Source organism: Mya arenaria, chromosome 3 (genome assembly GCF_026914265.1).
Source record: "Mya arenaria isolate MELC-2E11 chromosome 3, ASM2691426v1".
NCBI lineage: Eukaryota > Metazoa > Mollusca > Bivalvia > Myida > Myidae > Mya > Mya arenaria.
The window spans coordinates 12,078,322-12,099,301 of NC_069124.1; the positions used below are offsets into that span (position 1 = coordinate 12,078,322).

The 20,980-nt window shown below is 34.1% G+C and overlaps 1 protein-coding gene across 7 annotated transcripts; it reads right to left on the bottom strand.

Annotated features, from left to right (window-relative positions):
• Positions 1–1,023: 1,023 nt before the first annotated feature.
• On the bottom strand, positions 1,024–20,924 carry LOC128228574 (enolase 4-like). 7 transcript variants are annotated; one of them, XM_052939966.1, is made up of 16 exons: positions 19,836–20,924; positions 16,575–16,703; positions 16,103–16,296; positions 13,888–14,025; positions 12,802–12,822; positions 11,517–11,694; positions 10,964–11,092; positions 10,493–10,555; positions 9,649–9,675; positions 7,885–8,049; positions 7,164–7,226; positions 5,814–5,828; positions 3,986–4,111; positions 3,492–3,687; positions 2,472–2,539; positions 1,024–1,724 (listed from the first exon to the last, which is right to left on the bottom strand). In XM_052939966.1, the coding sequence occupies exons 1-16, from the start codon at positions 20,001–20,003 to the stop codon at positions 1,497–1,499; spliced, it is 1,908 nt and encodes a 635-aa protein (XP_052795926.1). In that variant the 5' UTR covers positions 20,004–20,924; the 3' UTR covers positions 1,024–1,496. The 7 variants fall into 7 exon arrangements, with proteins under 7 accessions (XP_052795926.1, XP_052795930.1, XP_052795927.1 ...); XM_052939970.1 differs by lacking the exon at positions 7,164–7,226 and having other exon boundaries at positions 1,025–1,724; XM_052939967.1 differs by lacking the exon at positions 5,814–5,828 and having other exon boundaries at positions 1,025–1,724.
• Between the last annotated feature and the right edge of the window lie 56 nt (positions 20,925–20,980).

Genomic DNA, 20,980 nt, shown 5'->3' on the forward strand with positions numbered 1-20,980 from the left:
CTTCAATGCATGTCTGAAAAAATGAACTGTAACGCAACTGACAGTTTAAAAGGACTCTCAAGGTATGTACGGTCAGATATAGAACATTTAATTGTACTATGTTATGTGGCTAAAAATTGTAACGTCATGGTAAATCGTCACTAGAAGTTTTAACAAGAATTAGTTTGTATTCGAAAATACACCAGAAAGAGTTTAATTTTGCGAACGGCTTATTAGTAAACGGGTATTGAAAATTGAAATAATTCAATAAATAAAATAATTGGATTCGAACAAATTTTGAACAAATGTGTCTCCATAAAGTTGCGAGGCAAATTTTTCATACTACTCGTAACAAGAACACCACGGAGAGACAGGAGCGCTCGTCTGTTGTTTTACAGCCGGAATGACGTGCCAATGACGCTCAACGGCTTTGACAATTACACATTTTTTCTTCGAAAAGAGATCAGTGCGCAGCGAAGCGACCGTGCATTCTTATTCACGAAGAAATTACTCATCAATTCGCACCGACTTAATGTTAGCCCCTCCCATATTAAATCCTCTTTAAAATAAACCCATGTGGCTGCCAAAATGACCAATCACTGCAAGATATTCTGACGTCATTTAAATCAGCGTTGACACGGAAACTGCGCTTTGCATTATGCAAACAGAAGGCCACGCCTAGATATGTGCGCATCTAAAGCAATTTACTTAATCATGAAGAGTCGATCGTTTCAGCATAAAGTAATGATTCTTTAGTTAAATGGTCCTCAAACAAGGTGTTCTTATTATTAGCTGTATGACTTTTTATTCCTCCCAGTTTGCTTAAGAGTTTATAGAAACTGATTTTAGCAAATTCTTATCAAATTTGGTTAAAGAATGATTGTAAACAATCGCATAACTTCAGCATTTAGTATTCAGGTGAGCTATAAACATATAATTTGCACACAACACATTTGCACTTTAAAGATGTTTAATAAATCCAAGCCTCTCTATCATGATCATTGTACACAAAAGCTGGGAGTAGGATTATTATTGGTCCCAGACAAAACATGTAATTTGTCAATGCTATAATAGGATTTTAACCAAAACAACAATTATTCACACAAAAGCTTCTTTATTGACAATAACAAAATACATTAGTATTATAATATCACAGACAGTCCTTGCAAATGTCATTTCAAGACTAACAGGTACTATTACTGCAAATCAATAAAATATATCGCCAAAAATAAACTAAAAATAAAAAATACTACATTTCAAATGTATATTACTTGGACGGAATAACAATTAATGCCAGTATGATCATGCACAGCTGACAAAAAGTACCTGTAATCCTTAACATTGTTTTTTATCGTAGAAACATCCTCTATTATTCTCAAAGAAAAAAGACATCACACAAAGATGTATATTTTCTTTCAAGTGGGTCTTCTCTGTTGTGGAATGAATAAGTTTGTGAATATCGTCTCTAACTTTCACTTCTAAGGATCCACAACATCTGTAATGGGTGGTCCTTGCCTTTACTTTTTCCTCGGGGAGTCCTTTACTTCAGCCTCTTCGGCATCTCCCTCCTCAGGCTCTGGGGGTGGGGGGAGGGTAATCACGGGGAAGCTAAAGTCTCCCCCTGGAGCCAGTGTACCACACCCCTGCAGGGCGAGCTCAAGCGATATCAATCTGTTGAGTTTGGAGACCCTCTCTCCGCGACTTGCTCCACCCACCTTGAGGAAGCGGGCGTTCATTCCAACAGCCTAGAATATAAACATCATACCATTGGAAAGGATAGAAGAGATGAAAACTTAAAACATTATTAGTTTTATGAGGATTTTAGGTATCCAATACCCAGATGTGTGACTCTCAGACGCCTGGCCCCATTTTCTCGAAACTTCTTAAGTCCCTTACATCGGGGTTAAACTAAGCGTACTATTTTTGTTTTTTTCTAGTTTTCGTGTAATATTTACTTCTTTAAAATTTGACTTTGAATAGCAATTATCTTCACCATAATCACAATAAATCATCCTTTATTAATCAAAATCAAAGTATGTAATGTTATTATTAAATTAAGCTACTTAAGCCCGCTAAGCTTAGAAGTTTAAGAATTTAGGGCCTGGTGACAACATGTTATTTTGGTATCATTTGAAGGGTTTTATGTGCAGAAGTGACACAGAAAATAACATGTTTTTTGCCTAAAAAAAATATGCAAAATTTCAGTTGAAATAAAAAACAAAAACTACAACTATTTTATGTATAATGCAGTTTTGAAACATTTATTTAAAACATTACAACCATTATCAGCCAGTGCTATCCTTTCAAATGACATCAGTGTTACATAGGGTCACCAGGCATAAAGATTTTACAAAATGGTTAATGGAGCTATCAGAGAACTAGCTTATTGGTGGGTCGGTTTCCTTAAACAATTTTTCCACATGAAGAAAAGCAGAACAAAAATACTGTATATTTTAATATTTAATTATGTATACTATAAAACTGTTAAATACCATGTCAGCTAGGAAAACATCAGTTGTATCTCCAATGTTGGTTGACAGTACAGTCTCATTTCCGGCTTCTGAAAAATATAGAATAAAATGAAATTTTGTTTTCCCCTACAGCATTTTCTAAATAATAACTTGCTCTCTTGGATGAATTGACCAATTTTTCAAAAGGCGAGAGTAACATTGCACTAATCTAACTACAAAACAAGCTGTAAATGCAGAAACAGCTTAAAAGCCTGATTATTTTTCTTGTGTGACTTTGCAGCAGGATGTATGTATATAGAGGAAAAAGAAAATTCTGCTTAATCATAATTATGCACTGGTCCTATCTAGATTTTGACCTGATACTACTTGGTCCTAAAAGTCATGCTGAATAATATCCCTAATGTGTTTCTAAAAGATTGAATTAAAACTGTTGAATTTATGACAGGAATACAAAACTACAAAATTTTGTCTTAATATTTGACCTAGAGACGTTAGATGACCCACATGTTGACAAATATTCAGACCGAGTTTCATGAAGTTTGGACAAACACTGTTCAATCACATAATTTTATTCTTGCTTTGACCTAGTGACCTAGTCTTTGGCCCAAAATGTTCCATATTCACACTGGTCCTTAATATCATGCTGAGAAATATTCTGAGACTGGGTGACCACTGATGAACTTGTGAAAGGAATAGGAAACTTTAATACAATTTTTTTCTTTATATTTGACCCAGTGACTAGTTTTTGACCAGAGATGACCAATGTTCCCACTGGTCCTTAATATCATGCTGACAAAGTTTCATGAATATCAGATCAACACTTGAATTTATGACACACACACAGAAAATCTTTAACGTAAAATTTGTTAAAAACACAAGCACTGACACCTCAACATGATTTTTCTCCGTCATTCATTACATGAATTGTAGTCTCAAATTTGTCGCATCACCAAAGAATGACAGATGCTAAATCAGACTGGACAAAGATTCCCCTATACATCTAATTTGCTACCTTGGTGAACTCATGAAATAAAAACCAACCTTCCGTTTTCTTCGCACACTCTAGGATATTGGTGATAGTGTTCATCTGCTCCAGTCTGTAGACATTGCCTGAGCTGCGGAATGTGTCGGTAAGTTCCTCGTCCTTCAGTAGCCCCGGGCGATGCCATACGTTGTCACCCAGAATGTAACACTTCTCTGATATCTTCTCACACAGTGACATCCACTGCTGGCCTTCCTGTTAAATGAAATGACTTTTGGTTGGTGTAAAATTGATAAAATGTAAATACATGTTTGTTTTCACAATAGTTTTACGCCTAAGCCCTCTATCGATATGATCTGGGAGTAGGATTTGTTATTAATCCCAGATATGATTTAAATTAATCATTCAAAGCAACACAGTTCTATTGACTCAAATGTAGAAAAGGTCTTTGAATGTGACATAGTAATTCATAATTTCACATTTAGGTTGAACAAGCATGGAAAACTTTTCACAACAAAGTAAGGAATATAATTATATATTCTAATCAGCCAACCTGTTTTCTGAAAGGATCAATGATGGCTATGATAGCAGGGTATCTTGTGATGATGTCTACCCAGAAATCGATGACATCATCAGCCGCTTTCTGCTGTCCTGTGACGACCTCATATTTTCCCTTTTCCTGAAAATATGGCAGGAAACAGAGGTCAGAGTTTAATGCTGAAGCTCTATAATAGTTTTAATAGGAAAATAAATGGGTTTCAAGAACTCTGAGGAAATTACAGGAATGACTTAATGTAGTTTTAAAAACAAAATCTCTAAAGTCTAAACTGCTTTTGTCAGTTTAAGAGATGCCATATATGCAAACTGAGCTTTCACTTAGCGTATTAAACATTGAAATCAAAGTGATGTGAATAAAAGAGGCATTTGTATTACAACTAAATGTCTGTCACAGAATAACATTCATAATAGAATAAGACTGTGGAAGTGTAGTATTTCAATTCCTAATTACCCCATATGAGAATAATATGCACAAAAGCTCACCTTCAATTGTCAAATATTGTTGGAAATATTTATTTTTTTAATTGAACTGCTTAAGACTATCTTAACTGAAAAATATTTTTGATAGACTAACATAACATATGCTGATAAAAGAATGAAGAAACATGATACAAAATAATTAATTAGTATTCTATCAAAGATAATTAACCAAATGCATATAATTCCCAATTCCCAATAATTCCCACTGCACTGCATTTCCCAGCATATCTTCTGTGCACTATTTTCCATGCACCATTTTCCATGCACCATTTCCCATGCACATTTCCCATGCAAACCTTGCACTAATCTACTCACCCGGTTTGAAACCTAACACAATGGGAAATGTGAAAAAGCAAACATAATCTACTAAATAGAGTAAGACAGAAGTTTTTTTCATGTGATTTAACCAGTCTTTCTACAAGACACTGAAAAAAGTGTTTATGAACATAGTAGAAAGTGCAGATGTTTTCCATTTGATAAAGATACTAGTAGTCAGATTTTGTTAACCAGTCTTGATAAAGAGAGATGTTTTAGCAAAACGAACAGATCCTGACAGCTCTGTGAAAAAGTGAAAAATGGAAAAGACCTCAAAGAATATGTGAAACTTGAAAAGTACAGCTAAGATGCAGTTATCATTCACAAAAAGACTATACTGTACAGTAATTTACTATATGCTTTCTGGTGATTTATTAACATTCATCAGTGAAATAAAACTGATATTTAAAATTTTAACCCAAATATCAGGGTGCACAGGGCTTTGCAACGATGTCATTTCCAAAATGCCGTTATCTTTGCATACATATTGACGTGCTTGTTTTTAAAAACTATAATTATTTTAAACTGTCAGTTTATATCTTTTTTAGGCATATGATAAACAGTAAAATTAATTGTTTCAGTCAGTGTAAGATTGCAATATCATTCCCTTGTTAACACCAAAATAAAAATATTGCACTCATGGCTACGCCGCCTTGTGTAATATAGCTTTTGGTGCACACTGGTTGAAACTTACAGCTGACCCTACACTACAACAAACAATTATCCTCTTTGACACAATCATAAGTCGGAATACTTATATAGAACATGATTGTACAAGTCAACAAGTTCATCATAAATCAAATATGATTTAAGAACAGTGTAAACCTGTAACAGCTACTGTTAACTACACATGAAATATTTAGATAAGATAACTTGCGTTTGTTTAGTCCCTGATGTATAAAAGTAAATTTAAAGGAAAGACTTATTAGATCTAAAAGAACACGAGATCATTGCCATCAAAGATTCAAACATTTCTCTCTATTTCTAAGTGATATCTACTTCTAAATGCCACATCATGTGAAATTTACATCAACTGAAGAAATCTGAAAATTTAGAAGCACGCAAATTATTGTTTTTTATGTATTTTGAAAACAAAAATATAAGCACATACAGAAATGGAAATACAGAAGTATGGTACATTTTTAACTTGAGCACTGCAATACATAATGTCAGAATCACAAGACTTAAAGTACAGATACATACATAAATGTGTATACATTTGATTTTGCAATATTTAATATAAATGAGCTATTTAGAATACTTTGAGATGTGTATGAGCAGCATTAATTTAGCCTTAAATCTAGGGTTGACCCTGAATCTTTCAGAAGGGCTGATTTAGCATTGAAGGGCATACATCGTATGATACAAAACAAAAATAAGCGAACTAAAAGAAAGCTACCCACACTCAATCTACGACTGCTATACCTAAATGACAATTATATGCTAGGATACTTATTCATCTTATGCAAACCATATTTACAAAAATATTTATTATAACAATCACAACTAAGACCACTCTAACAATCTAAAACATAATTATACCTAACCAAATGAACAAATACAGTTCCACAAAATAATATAGTTATATACATTTGTTAAGCCAAACAAAACCAGTTTATTGAAAGGATAAAATGTATGTAATAGAAAAGACCTGTGAGTTGATGTCACTAAGCTCATCATTTCTTAGTTAACAAATGGGCATGTTAATACGAAATGCTTAAGCCAGTTATGGGCCTTTTGACAAATAACAAAATGCATCGGGTTTTTTGTATGCATACCAAGTTTCATATATATTCCGTAAATAGTTTCTATGATAAAAAAAAAATATTTTTGCATGTTACCACTTCACTGTCTACTAAGACACAAGCTTATGACAATACATGTACCTTGATAAAAAATAGAGAGACAAAAATGTTAAAAATGTTAATACATTTATTTTAAGCTGCACTCTCACAGATTGATTATTTTGGCAACTTTTTTATTTTTTGTCTTGGAATTAGCCATTTTGTGCGTAAATGTCTGGAAACCAGTCATATCAGACTGCTTACAAAAGCTCAGATAGCAGATTTCATATTAACGTTAAAAAATTGATGTCTTATGCCGAGACTCATTTTTCTTAAGGCGTTAGCCATAAAACACTAAATTTCAAACGTAAATATGAAAACTGCGATGAGATCTTTTGTCAGCAGTCTTATATCACTGGTTTCAGACATTATGCAAAAATTGGCTCATTCCATGACAAATTCTTTTTTGGCAAATCAGCCAATCTGGGAGAGTGCAGATTTAAATACAAGTTTTGTTTGGCTTTATAAGGACAGAAGAATCTATATGACAGTGTATAAGGAATACAATCTAGCATCCACATGTACTATACATACGGCAAGCTTTTTCTCGGCCAATGGAAAGCTCTGGGAAACCTTTTCTTTACCGGTTGGGATATCCTTTATACATACCATGGTGAAATAGTGAGGTAAATAGTAATAGGGGTCATTATAAAAGGGATATGTCTGTTATAAACTCTACCAAAACTAGTACAAATGCATTATAAACTAAGTACTGTTTATGAGATGCAGTTAGAGCAGAACATTCATGCAAGTCCATTTATTTTCATGCATTTATTTCTAAAACTTCTATCATCAGTAGAATGAAAGTAGAGAAATTTAAATATGTCTGATTGTCAATTCAAAAGTATTCATTATTGAGATTATCTTTAGATGAAAGTCAAATCACACAAGAATTTATCAGCTACTGCTAAGTCCAAATACATGTCTCAATGTCAAATTTAGGTAAAAAAGATAGGCCATGAATGTAGAAAAAAATGTAATATGCACAATACAACACTGCCAGTTCAGTGCAAACACTAGCATCAATATTCACTTTTCTTCATATAACCACAAAGCAAAACAGCAAATATGGTCGCAAAAACATATTTCATCTTTAAAACTCAAATGTCTTATTTAGATATTTTCAGTCACTTTTAATGCATTATTATTATAGAACTAAGTCCATCAGTAAAGGAATTTAACCAGCACACGCAATACCTAATACATCTATATCATCAAATTTAAATTCATGCATCCTTTCACTCGGGATACCTACATAGTCGAAGATCTCATGTCCAGCCAGGTTGAGGCCCAGATAGAGGTCCTCCCCTGGCGTGAGGCCCAGTCGGGTCATGGATTCCTGTATCATGTCAAGCCCTTGCTCTGGGCGGTCAAACGAAACCATCAGCGCTCCAAGGTCTGTCACATTCCGGGCAACAATCTGCATACAGAGGAAAGAAGTTAAGAAGAGGAAGGGATAACAGCATCAGATGTCCTTCATTGAAATCCAGGCTATTATTCAGTTTACTCTACACCGTACAAAAAAAGGCTAGCAAACCTTTGTAATGCATGAATATTCATTTATAACTATTTCAATTTTGCCTTACGGATAAATCTCAGGCATCCAATCAAACATCCAGATTTCACCTCATCAATTATTCATGAGTGCAAGGTTTCTGCAGTCAATTTGCACAAGGCATCAGTTGGGTCATACATTTAGAATAGACAGGGTACTAAGGATGAGATGGCAGGATAATTAAGACTTATATAGTTAATGCTTCACTGTGAAGACAGCTTCAACATGATATTCATAACTGTCAAGTCAATTTCCTCGGTAGAAACCAGTATGGCTGTATGGGTGTCCCGTCTGAGTGGCTAAGTGAACATACTCCTGGTGGGGCTCAAACCCACAACCTCTTGGGTGAGAGGCTGACACCTTTATAGCTAGGCCACTCTCAGTAGCTGCACCATATACTGATGAGCTCATTTATGGTCATCAATTCAGTAAAAATAATAGTGTTTCAAACACAACTGTATATTTTTTTCAATATAAGAAACACATATTGAATGCAAATTATAGAAAAATCTTGAAACCTAATTAACTTCTTCTTCCGAATCATTCCATTTAATATATATAATGGATGTAATATGTAATATTTTAAAATGTTTTTAGAAAGGAAAGTAAAAAGTTCCCTATCATAGTGCGGCAATTACTGATGACTTCCGTATACTGTATAACTACAATGTACCCACTGCCCGCACAACTCTTCTAATAAACACGTACATTCAAAGACAGAATAATAATAAACAATTCTACTTTCATTTAGAATAACAACTTCTTTTAAACGCTATGTAAATACCTTACTATAGTAGTATGTATCAAAGAAAGATTTAAAAATAAGGATATCTTTACATGAAACACAAGTTTACAGCCCATGTTGCTCCGATACATAAAAAAATATATGTATATGTTTTGTCTAAAGTCCGCTGTGCCATAAAAATGTACCTTCAAGTTTTAATAATAATGAAATAATGAAACCAGGGGCCATATTCAATATAATTCTTATTCTTATCTTTAGAGCTCAAGCAGCCTCACTGAACTCATGCACTCCATTGACTAGGGTCGTATTTATAGAGCATCTTGATAAATATTTTCAACTTAGTGAAAATTTCATTATTTTTGAATTATGATTATTTTAAATACCCTCTACTTTTATCACATTTATCTATATACATGTATCGTTTAGACCATTTTTGGCTTATTTTCATATTTTTGATGTACAAACATGTTTGTTTTCTTAAAATTCAAATTTGAATTTTTTTCCACTATGTTGAAAATTGTCAAAGTCGCTTAATGAATACAGCCCCAGTTTTTTTTACAATCCAACCGAAAGATATGGATTCTAATCTCAAAATAAAGTCAAATCTAAGGTAGATATTGAATACAGCCCAAGGACAAGAGAAGTGCAGCATGTACTGAACCACATATACAGGGTGTTACAGCAAATAATTTTTGCATTGCAAGGTGTGAGTTTCCTACCTTTTCTGCTTTTTTGTTTGGCGTACTCTAAACATTGAATAACAAATGCATGAAGTACAATCAATGTAAGCTGCAGTGATTGCACTGATAGAATAAAGCACCTTAAGTGGATTCTAAAGCTCGCCCATTTTTTGCAGTTGAACAAGGGACATAATTCAGAAAAATTCTAGTCAAAATTATGGGACTTGTTACAGCATGTAATGTAATGAGCATGTGTCTAAAAAACAACAACAGACTAACTAATAGGGTGAAATCCATCACATCAAATACTTTGATAATGTGCAGAAACAAAGCATCTGTGATTGTGATGGACTACTATAACATTAAATAACAATATAAGTTACTGACGTCCATGAAACCAACTGCGCTTTCCTGAAGAACAGGTCATGAGACGTGAAATAATTCTAATTTATTTAAATGAATAGCAATGATAACTTGAAACAGCAAACTGTTTTTGTCAAACAAGGGCAACTTTTTTTATTTATTTCAATGAACATGTTTATCACCTATGACTTTGATAACCATGACAATATTAATGAAGTTTTAAATAAAATACATGTGTTGTATTGAGTACTTTAATGCATGTATAATGGATAAATACACCTATGGAGGGTGTGATCATCTGCGGACACCCGCAAAGTGTGGCAATGTCAGTGTGCATTTCACGCCTAAATGTGTGTACTTTCACTACTATTGCATAAAATAAAGACTAACACTTGATTATTAAGTAGATATGTTCACTTTGATATACTAAATTATAGTTAACTAGTTGCATACATTGACGCTGATGGCTGTAATAGCCATCTCATTTATCAAATAGCTGAGCTGGAACACAACAACCTACCCCATTCTTCCCCATTATAGCCTTGACAACATCATTGTAAACAGCAAATATCTTGGGTACACTCTGAAACATACACATGAATATATAAATATCATTTGTATAAAAACACATTATTCTACTTTAAAGAGAATCTTATTCTCGTGTTTGAACCAAGTTTTCCAACATTGAATACAGTAAGTGAAAGAAATCCATAAGTCCCAAACAGGATGGACTTCATGTATTACCAATAGTAGTGATTCAAAAATCAGTTTAAGATTAGTTCAAGCAGAAAATTTCATGCAATATAGTCTAAATGATATAATTATGCTATGTATCATTCCCTTAATGAATATAAAATCAAATCATGAACTTCCCTTTAAAGGTATAAGTATAGAATATTGCGGACATTATAACATTTCCTAAAGGGCACAGGAATTAACCCATGTTATAATTTCCAATTTATTTTGTCTTATACGGCCTATAAAGCTGTACCTCATTCAGTAGTTTCCCTGGTGGCGATACCAGCATGTATTCCTTCACGCAGTTGGACTTTCCTGGAGCGGCTCTCCCACTCTGGAAGATTGTCACCATGGGCAGTGGCATACGATACTGCTGCGGGGCCTGAACGCAAAAAATAAAATATATCCGGTAATATTATTGCACTTAGTGAACTGTTCGATGAATAAAGACTGCATGCACAAACTGCACTTTTTCTGCACTCCTTTACAGTTACATTATATGTATACATAACTGAAGTACACATGTAGTTGAACATCTTAACTATCATAAACAGATGCAAACATCAGATGTTTGTAAATCAATTTAGCAGTGTTAACCATGTAAACTAAACTTATTGAGTTATCCTAACTTACTTTACGTTTCATGTTTTGAATGTAAAGTGTAAAATAAGATACATTTTAAAAGTCTGTGTTAGTTGTCAGAAAGAACATAAACCTTGTATCACACACTTTTCAAGCTTCTTTCAAAATTACTTCACTCAAATTATAACTAAATCCTTTTGTACAACCAAACATGTTTTCCGCACCTGTCCAAACCTAAGTGCTGCTACATGTTCGTACACCTCGTTACCGTCCGCTGCAGCCCCGGCCTGACACACAGCCTGACTGGTTGCGCTGAGACACACGCTCCCTGCCACCATCCGTTCCCTAGGCTCATCAGGGACCACAACCACGGGTGCCCCGCCCTTACCACCCTTACCTCCCCTGAAAGGAATGTGACATTGCATCATTCAATTAATTCCAATTTCCTCCCCAATACGATATAAATACATAAAAAATGTCATTAGAATCTATAATGTTGTCATTAATGTAGCATTAGTGCAATTATCATTATATTTGTGAGAAAAAGGAGGCACTGGGTTACACAGATTAATATCGTGCGTCTACTTTTACAATAAAATTAATATGTTTAAATGTGAACTATTCTTATCATCTAAAGATTTAAACCCTAGATAGTATGCCATATATTGTAATATGTTTCAAGTTAGAGTTACAGTGAGGTTAAAGTCCACATAATTAAACATTAATACTACACAAACAGACATAATTATATACTGGTAATCACACCTCAAAGAGATCATGATAGCCATCTCTGTGGAAACAACATCATATTCAAACATAAAATAGACATTTACATATTATATGCTATAGAAAATCTTAATCAGTCTTTATTGAAACCCGAGCAAATTAAAAATTAAAAGCATTATGGCTCATGTTGAAGCTAATTGGTAAATACAAATTACATACCGGTACTCCAGGCAAACAAGCCAATGGAACTTTATTATCTAATCAAACATGTCTGAATTTATGTAGAGGATAATTGATTGCTTCAGTGTAAGATCAAAATTTATATTTCACAGAGTAAGCAACAAAAGCTGTACTTCACAAATAGCAAAAGCCACAAGTAAAATATATCAACTTTTGGTATTCAGCAAAATTATTGCAAATTAACACTGAAACAATTGATTTTTCTCTTGATTTTTATTATTGCAATAAATTATATTCAATAATTTAGAAATGACATTGCTGAAATTGTGTCCCAGCCCTGTGTGTGCTGAATTCTTTGATTTTGACGAGAAAGTGGTCTTTTTTGAAACAGTAAAATATTACTATGATCTCACTGATAAATCTCTATAAACCACCTGAAGCCAGTAATAAAGTAAGGTAGCTCCAACACCATTGCAAATAAACACACTAAATTACTCATTTACTTTGCACATACACATTGGCGCAAACAAACCATTATGTTAGCTTACAATGCATGCTCAGTACATTTTGATCAAAAACCTTTAAACCAATTGCAGCTCTTACTTTTTGGAAGAAGCGTTAGACCTTTCCAGGAAACAGTAAAAGTTTATAATTGAAAATAAAATAAAAGATTATTTATTCATGTTATTCCTGAAATTGTAAATCAAACTTTGACTTATATCACAAGTAGCCACAACAACAATAAATACTAGTGCAAAGACTGGCAAAGTGTTGACAAGTTCACGATGGCTCTACCACAGTAGTGATACCCAGAGTCAGGCCTCAATGCTACATGGCTATGAACATTATGACGTGCAGCTGAGGGGAATCCAGTCGCCATTTTGCTTGCAGCCCGACTTATGGCCCTGCTGCCTGCCCTCAAAGACCCTTTTTTCAATCGGGCACTGACTTTGCCCTTCTTTACAGTTTCCTTTACTTTAGGATCTTTATCTTCAGCCATATCTTTCTCCTCCGGCACTTCACTCAAACAATTTGTGTTTTTTTATTTTTTTTCATTTGTCAACTATTAAGACTTACATGATATGTCACTGTTACATAAGATGTGCACAGAGCAATGTGGTTTTGTTTTTTTTTGTTATAGATACATACACATGTACTAGCACATTGTTTATCTGATAGTTGGTATATCATTAACAAACAAAACTTATTCATGCTACAATGTACTCAAATGCTATAATGTTATATGCTACAATGTACATGCTACTCAATATACTGTTATATATATATATATATATATATATATATATATATATATATATAAGTTCTAATATCTAGTATAGATCCTGTGTTTAGTCTTTGTCATTTAAGTTATGGGATATGAATGCTTTATGCCCCTATCAATGTTTATTCCTAGGGGATTAGACAAACTGCAAATTTGTTTTCAATACCCCAGTCCTTGAGCAGGAAAATTTTTCAGAATCACTAGGGTTGGATGTGTCTCAGGCATTAAATATCCAGTCTGTCTAAAGTCCCTTTATACCCCCCCCCCCCCCCCCCCGGGAAAAACATTGATAGGTGCATCAATTCAGCCACTCAGGCATTTGCAAATAGTATCCCCCTATCGAATATAAAACATTACCTAAGATATAAGTGACTAAAGTGCCTTGCAGCATCTCTTAATGTACATACTTTCCGGATTTGGGCTTATCTTTGGTGATGCTGGATCCGGGTTTCTTCTCGTTGTCTGATCCCTCAGTGTTAGCTTGGGTCTCAGCTTCCCGGGCAATTCTCTCATCTTCTGCAGCCTTCAACTCTCCAATGTAGCCACTGCAATAACACACTAGCCTACACACTACCAAACAACTGAATGGTAACAGAAAATACTAAAGGATATCAGCCAGGAAATTTTGGTATTGTATTTTTATTAAATATTATGCTTACCATTTACAGAGATCCTTTATACATTTTGCTATATTGAATCTCTCCTATTTATCATGTCCTACAGTAAAGTTACGGTAAAAATCTTGTGAAACTTAAAGTATATAACAGGACTCTAGCAAAAAGCTTAAACCAATCAACATACTCAGTATCTGTTGATACTTGTTACTGTTTTGATAATTGTGTATGAATAGAAAAAGAGCTCTAGCCTCTATGGTCAAGTGACAAGTACGCCGTCTTGGCCCTAAGTTGCTCATCTGAGTAAACTTTTCATAACTTGCATTTTGTTGGAGATTCTTAAAATTCTGCATTTGTTTACTTCTGAATTCAAACCATAAAATTAAATCCCTTTTCTCAACAAAAAATCATAGACAACCTAGCTTTCTGATATTGACGCAAGGATGGCATTTAGTAAAAAAAAACACAAACCTTTTTATCCAGTGATATTCTTTATAGTTCAAGGATTTTGGTCAACAGTAAAAAGCAGTGGTCGAAATTAGCACAAGCCCGCAAGCCCTGTACTGGTAAAATGTCTTCCGGGCTTGCTCAAATTCTGCATTTTTTATAGCAGGGCTTGTTCAAAAACTTGATGCCAAGCAATAGTATAAGAATTCGGGCTTGTTCATCCAAAAGTCTAATTTCGATGACTGAAAAAGTGACAACCTATACGGTATACAACTCAGTGTGTGTACACCACAGATAAATTACGTCATAAATGCTACATTGGAAGGCATCATTTTGCTTCAAATGAAGACTTTAAACAAAGATAACTTTACTATCTATTCACCATATGAAATGAAACATGGCGCAGTCTATGCCACTTCCATAGCCCTGCGTTCAGGCTTTTACTTAGTTTGATTAAGACTTAAGTTTCTTAAAACACTTTGACAAACCTTTTCACACAACAGCCGCCTGATGGAGTTCTGTCAAAACATTAGTTTGGAAACAGGTTTGGCGAAGTGTTTGAGGAACATAATCACCTAATCAAACTGTGGTAATGGAACGAAGGCAGGGCTGTTTAAGCGGCATAGACAGCCGTTTGTTTCATTTAAAATGGGTGAAGAAAAAGAAATGTTATCTTTGTTATAAGGCTTCAATTTAAGCAAAATGTTGCCTTCCGACATAGCATATATGACCTAATTTATCTTGTTGTATACACACACTGCAGCTGTAGACCAATAAATCTGAATAATTTTACTAAAATACTGCCTTAGAACTGATGTGAGCATGGCTAGATTCACAGCCATATGTGATCATCATCTGATAAGCCCAAACGCAATGAAAAGATGTCTCTATCATGCAGCTTTGGTTTGATTTATAATTGTAACTGTATAATATATTTAAATATATACAATAGGGTTAATTCAGCTTTGTTTTCAGAATACAAAAAATGCTCATTACAATAATCATTATTTTTATTATTGTTAATTTTGTTGTTGTTTTAGTTGTTGCTGTTGTCATTGCAGTTTATAAGAATAGGATCTTAAAGATTGTTCTTTATAACCCTATATACATCAGCTTAACCAGAGGGTCAACATTTTCACAAACTTGGTAGATGACCTGACTTAACATAGCCTAGTGTTTCTATTTTTATCTCCTGGTGTGCAATAGACTGGAACAGGATATTCTGTCAAAGTTTGAGAAAAATCAGACTTGGGGGTTCTGTGCAGATGTACCCGGTAATTTCAAGCCAAACATGTTGACAGCAGACACCAGACAAAACCTGCTCAGTCAATAGATCACTTTTGAGTACTTGGGATCTTGTGAGCCAATGTTTAAAAAGGATAATGAAGCTGAGACTTGGATAGGAGCTAAGATAAAGTTCTAAAAAATCTATCATAACTGAACATTAACGCTTTTCTATTGAAATTAAAATGTAAAACTTAGCTGATTTTATCCAACAAATCTATAAGTAATTCTTTATTTAAAAGAAAGACCTACTTAACCACAGCCAACAATTTCTTACGTGATAACTTTGTCGATATCAGCCTGAGCTGTAGGTTGGAGGCCCTGCAAGCGTGATGCGATCTCTTTATTTATAATGTTAATGGCAGCTTCCAGTCCAGCCTCTCGGTCTTTAGCTTCATCATCAAGTTCCTCTGGCTTGGCAAGCTCAGACAGGAGTGGAGACACTGATGAATTTACACTGGATGCTAACAGCTGTGACAAAAGCAACATATGAATTAATGGGCTGGTAGTGGGAATGAGATGAGATTCATCTCAGAATGCTTAAATTTATATTTTACATTTGGCATTTTACATTTTAATTTGAATAAACTGTAATTGTTTTATCATTGTAACACATGGAATGGAAATAACTGTTTGTCACTGGTTAAGAGTGATGTAAAATGCTTTAACTTTTTTAGTAGAAGTATGCTTATAAGCATGACAATGTACCTAGCACGATACTACTTAAATATCCACAGAAAAGGTCCTACCTTTGTTTTATTATTAACTGAGCAGAAAATATCAGTCAATATGGTTCTTTGTCCTTTTGCGTCAAATGCAGATCTTGCCTGCACACTGGTAATTTTGGCTGGTTGGGCAAACCCTTGGAAGTAATTTGCCTGCAAAATCAAGTGTTTTGAAAATTTGACATAAAAAGCTAGCAAAGTTTAGCTAAAATGAGAGAAAATTGCATAATTCATAGTGTTAGAATGTAACATTTAATTTCATCAAGCAAATGAGACAAACATGTTTACAAAAGTACTCATAGATGCACTTTACCAACTTAGGTCACCTTGGGGCCGTTTCAATAAAGGTTTTCAGTTGTAACTTAAATTATCTTAAATCTGTATAAAGGGCACAAATGGCAATACATCATATTGTTCTTATTTCCTCATCTCTGTATTCATTTTTAATGATGGTAAAAGCTCATTTCACTCAAATTTGAAGCAAAATAATGGAACTTTGATACTTAGATACCGGTAATTTCAATTTACGACTAAAATCGACTAAGATCTTTATTGAAACAGTCCCCCTGGTGCACATTTCAGTGTGGAATTCAACCAGCCGCCAACACGATATGCTCAGTTGACTATATCATACATGACCAACTTCAATAGCTTGAAAGCTTGTGATTTTGTAGTTCAAAAAAAGGAAGAGGACATACATGTTTTGCAGTCAAGCAGGTATTTAAGAGGCAGTATAAATAAATCAAGACCAATTTGTTCTACTACACAATTTTTTTGATGTTTTTGTTCATGTTGGGATTAAATTCATGACATTAGACCCGAAGAGCAGTCACAATACCATTCAGCTATCTAGGTGGTAGAAATCCAGTCCAAAACAAAATAAATAAAGGCTTCCCTAGCCTGAAAGATGATTGATTTTTTTTTCTGATCGTATGGTTTTTTCTAACCAGCCTAGACGCAATCTTGGGAGTAAAATGGGCTCATACAGTATTTCACTGACCGATTTAAATACAAACCATTGCCACGTGCCTTTTATCTCTACACCACTCATGCTCTGACGTCACAAATTGTACCGTTTGATATGCAGCAGAGACACACATCATTCCAATACAAGTCAAACTTTCAAAGGTGTCTGTTTGGATTGTAGTTGAAAAAATAAATAACCATTGATGATTGCAGATAAATAAATGTTAACATTAATGAAATGTGTTTTGAAACCTGCCAGTTAGTCTGCATGATATAAGCAAAGCCTAATTGTAAGAAAAAAAGTATTTTTTTTTATCGGACATGGAAAAGTAACATGTCAAAAAATATTTTCTTCATAAAGTCAGCAAAATGTGTCTCCTGTTATCAACCATGTGTTTGGCTGATAACAAGCGTTTGCCAAATGGAAGATAACAAGTGTTCATTTGGCAAAAGATGAGTTTCTTGGTCCGATCATGGACCTATAAACCATGGATTGGCAACTCTCATCTGTGTTCATGCGATAATCTCAAACTCACGCGTGCAGCGGGATTTCATTCCGAGATTTTACCGTGTGGTCATTTTCGAGACGTCCGACATCGGCCGAATATATACATGTAGGAAAACATTAATTTAAATTGACTTAAATGCGCAGACCTTTCATTTGAGTTGATAATAGTCCAATTGAATCTGATTAAAATCACAGTTATAAATTATAATTAAATATATAATGAACAAGGCATTATAAGCAGAGTTGGCGGAAATAACTGAAGATTGCCGTTAATCACCCATCGGAAATTCGGCCGAATTTTCCGATATTTGCCGAACGCGCGCTAAGAATTGTGGGTAAATTATTATTTCTTATCTTTTTACCGATATGGGGCAGTTGCCAATCCATGGTTTATAGGTCCGTGGTCCGATGGTTGTGATCTGGTCACTTTTATTGGGATGTCATCAACAAACAATCTGTCAGTCAAATACCATATGTTGAATATTACTGATTCTGACTTGATTCTTTCTGAATTTCTTATAGCCTTGCTTACAAGACGGGCCCCCTCCTTTGAGGTTAAAATCTGGACCCAATTTCTCTGACTTATAGATGGGGAAATATGGTATATTTTATGCAGATGTTTTATTCTTTCCTAGAATCGGAATGCACATTGTGGCGACATTGATAAGAATATCTCTTTTAAAAAAACATAACAAATTTATCATAACATGTTACATACCAATACTTTTTTTTATAATGGCAATAATCCTTCTTTTACAATGCATTTCATTCAGATGTTAATTATCTGTTATTCCATTTTTATTATTTTAATTGCGTAAATATGCTGGTGCTCTGGTAGTCCAAATAATTGTACGTTGACAGATATTTTTCAAGATTTTTGATATGGCAAATCCTTCACGTACAAATTGTTTAGTATAAAAAGTGGGTAGTTGTTCCGATCAGGATTCCGGGTTAAAGCATTTAGGGTCTATAAAATATAAAAAAAAACAAGAAATATTACCAGATAATGTTATTTTATATTAGTTCCGTACACAAAAAATAAATATCCAACTTATAATTATGAGTTTGACGGCTTTTTTCATTTCACTCTGTCAAAACATAACGATATATACATGAAGGGCACCTGCAAGGCTTCAGGGCACAGTTTTAAATCGCTCGGAACATTTCGGCCTTGGCCGAATTGTTTCGATTGTATAACGAGGTCTATCTCGAAGCTTTGTTGGAGGAGGCCGAGTTATTACGATTGTATTGAGTTGTTCCCCTTCGCATAATTGTTGTCTGTGTCAGTCAACTTTCGTTTTATTTGAAAGGTAAACAACTTGTTTTAATGCATTAAATGCTTGTTTAGTGCAAAATAACATTTCACTTACATGGTAAAATATGAATATAACTTTTAAATGATCAATTTCAACCATAAAATACTTCACTTAAAACAATTTCAATATTTTTAAAACACCCCTGTTTTTTGCACATTCCCGTTTAGATGTTAGGGATTGGAAGAATCCCGTATAACACGTCTATTATTTTAGACTAGCGCTCTGGATGTTGATGGGTAAGTAGTAACATTGTTAATTATAAAATTATTCAACATAAAGAGAATAAATTTGGTACACCATGACCATACAGCCAATCAGCCCACATTGGCAGACCAATTAGCTCAAATTTTCAGTGTTTTGTCTTAAAATGACAATGTAGGTAGACCCTAAAATTATGGCGAGATTGACATCTGGGAATAGCCATAATTGATCAGTTTACCATGACCACATTTTATCTAAGGGTTTAACTTACTAATTACATACTTAAAGACTTACTAAATGCCCATACACGTCGTTCGGGTTGTCATAAAACATAGAATTGAGAATGTCTTCCATTTTCGCTGGAACTCCATTTTCTGCATAAAATTGTGCAGCTTTTTGTTTTAACTCGTAAAGTTCTCGAGCTTCCTTTACGCTTGCCATAGTTTTTTCTGTGGTAGCCATAGTTAATTGTTAAATAAAAAGAATCTAGGACAATATTTTGCACCAAAATAAAAATGTAAACATCAAAAAGCAGCGTCGTCCATGTTCCCAGGATACGGTGTCCAAGATATTATATTATCATGAAAATAACAAAAGGCTGAAGTCAACAGTTATTGTTTATGTGTTTTAAGATTCCATTTGCGTAAATTATCTGTTCATACAGCTATACTGTATTGCATGCGAGGTACTAGACATGTTGAGCATGCGTTCAAATCGCATTTAAGACGACCCCATCTTATTTTGGTATCATTTGAAAGGAGTTTATGTGCAAGAAAAGAACTATAGAATAAGACAGAACTTAATGCAACAAACAAGCTTTTTGACGTTGGCCTGCATATATGCAAGTTCAAAAGAAATATATAGACCAAAAATACAAACCATAATAACATAATGAAACGTGTAGTTTGGTTATTTAAAAAATAAAATAGTAATCAGCAACCAATGGCCTTTCAAATGAAAACCATAATTTACATTTGGGGTACTTTAATTTAACAGGCATCGCATTTTTAAAACTAAATATTGTTAATTAATAAGAAAAGAACTAGCTTATCTGTGGCTCGGATCGCTTAAATCATAAATGAACAAATACAAAGACATGTATTTCTGAGCAACGTTAAAAGAAAACCACCATCTTCCCCCTCCAATAAAAAATATAAAAAATAGTCCAAGTTAATTTTTAAGCCAATATCGGAAAAAAGTAATAAAATACGTTCAAAATGCACCATTTCGGACTAGAAATTGTTAAAACATTTTAAACCTTATAAATTCTAGTTCTGACGGAGGGGCGAAAGTCAAAAGGTTACGCCCCCTCTAACGTCGAATTCTGCGTACCATACTTGAATTGAAGGAATTAAATGTAAAATGGAGGGACTAGTCCAGTAGTGAACAGTAACCAACGCCATCTTAACGCCACAGCATGAATGCAATGAAAAATACGG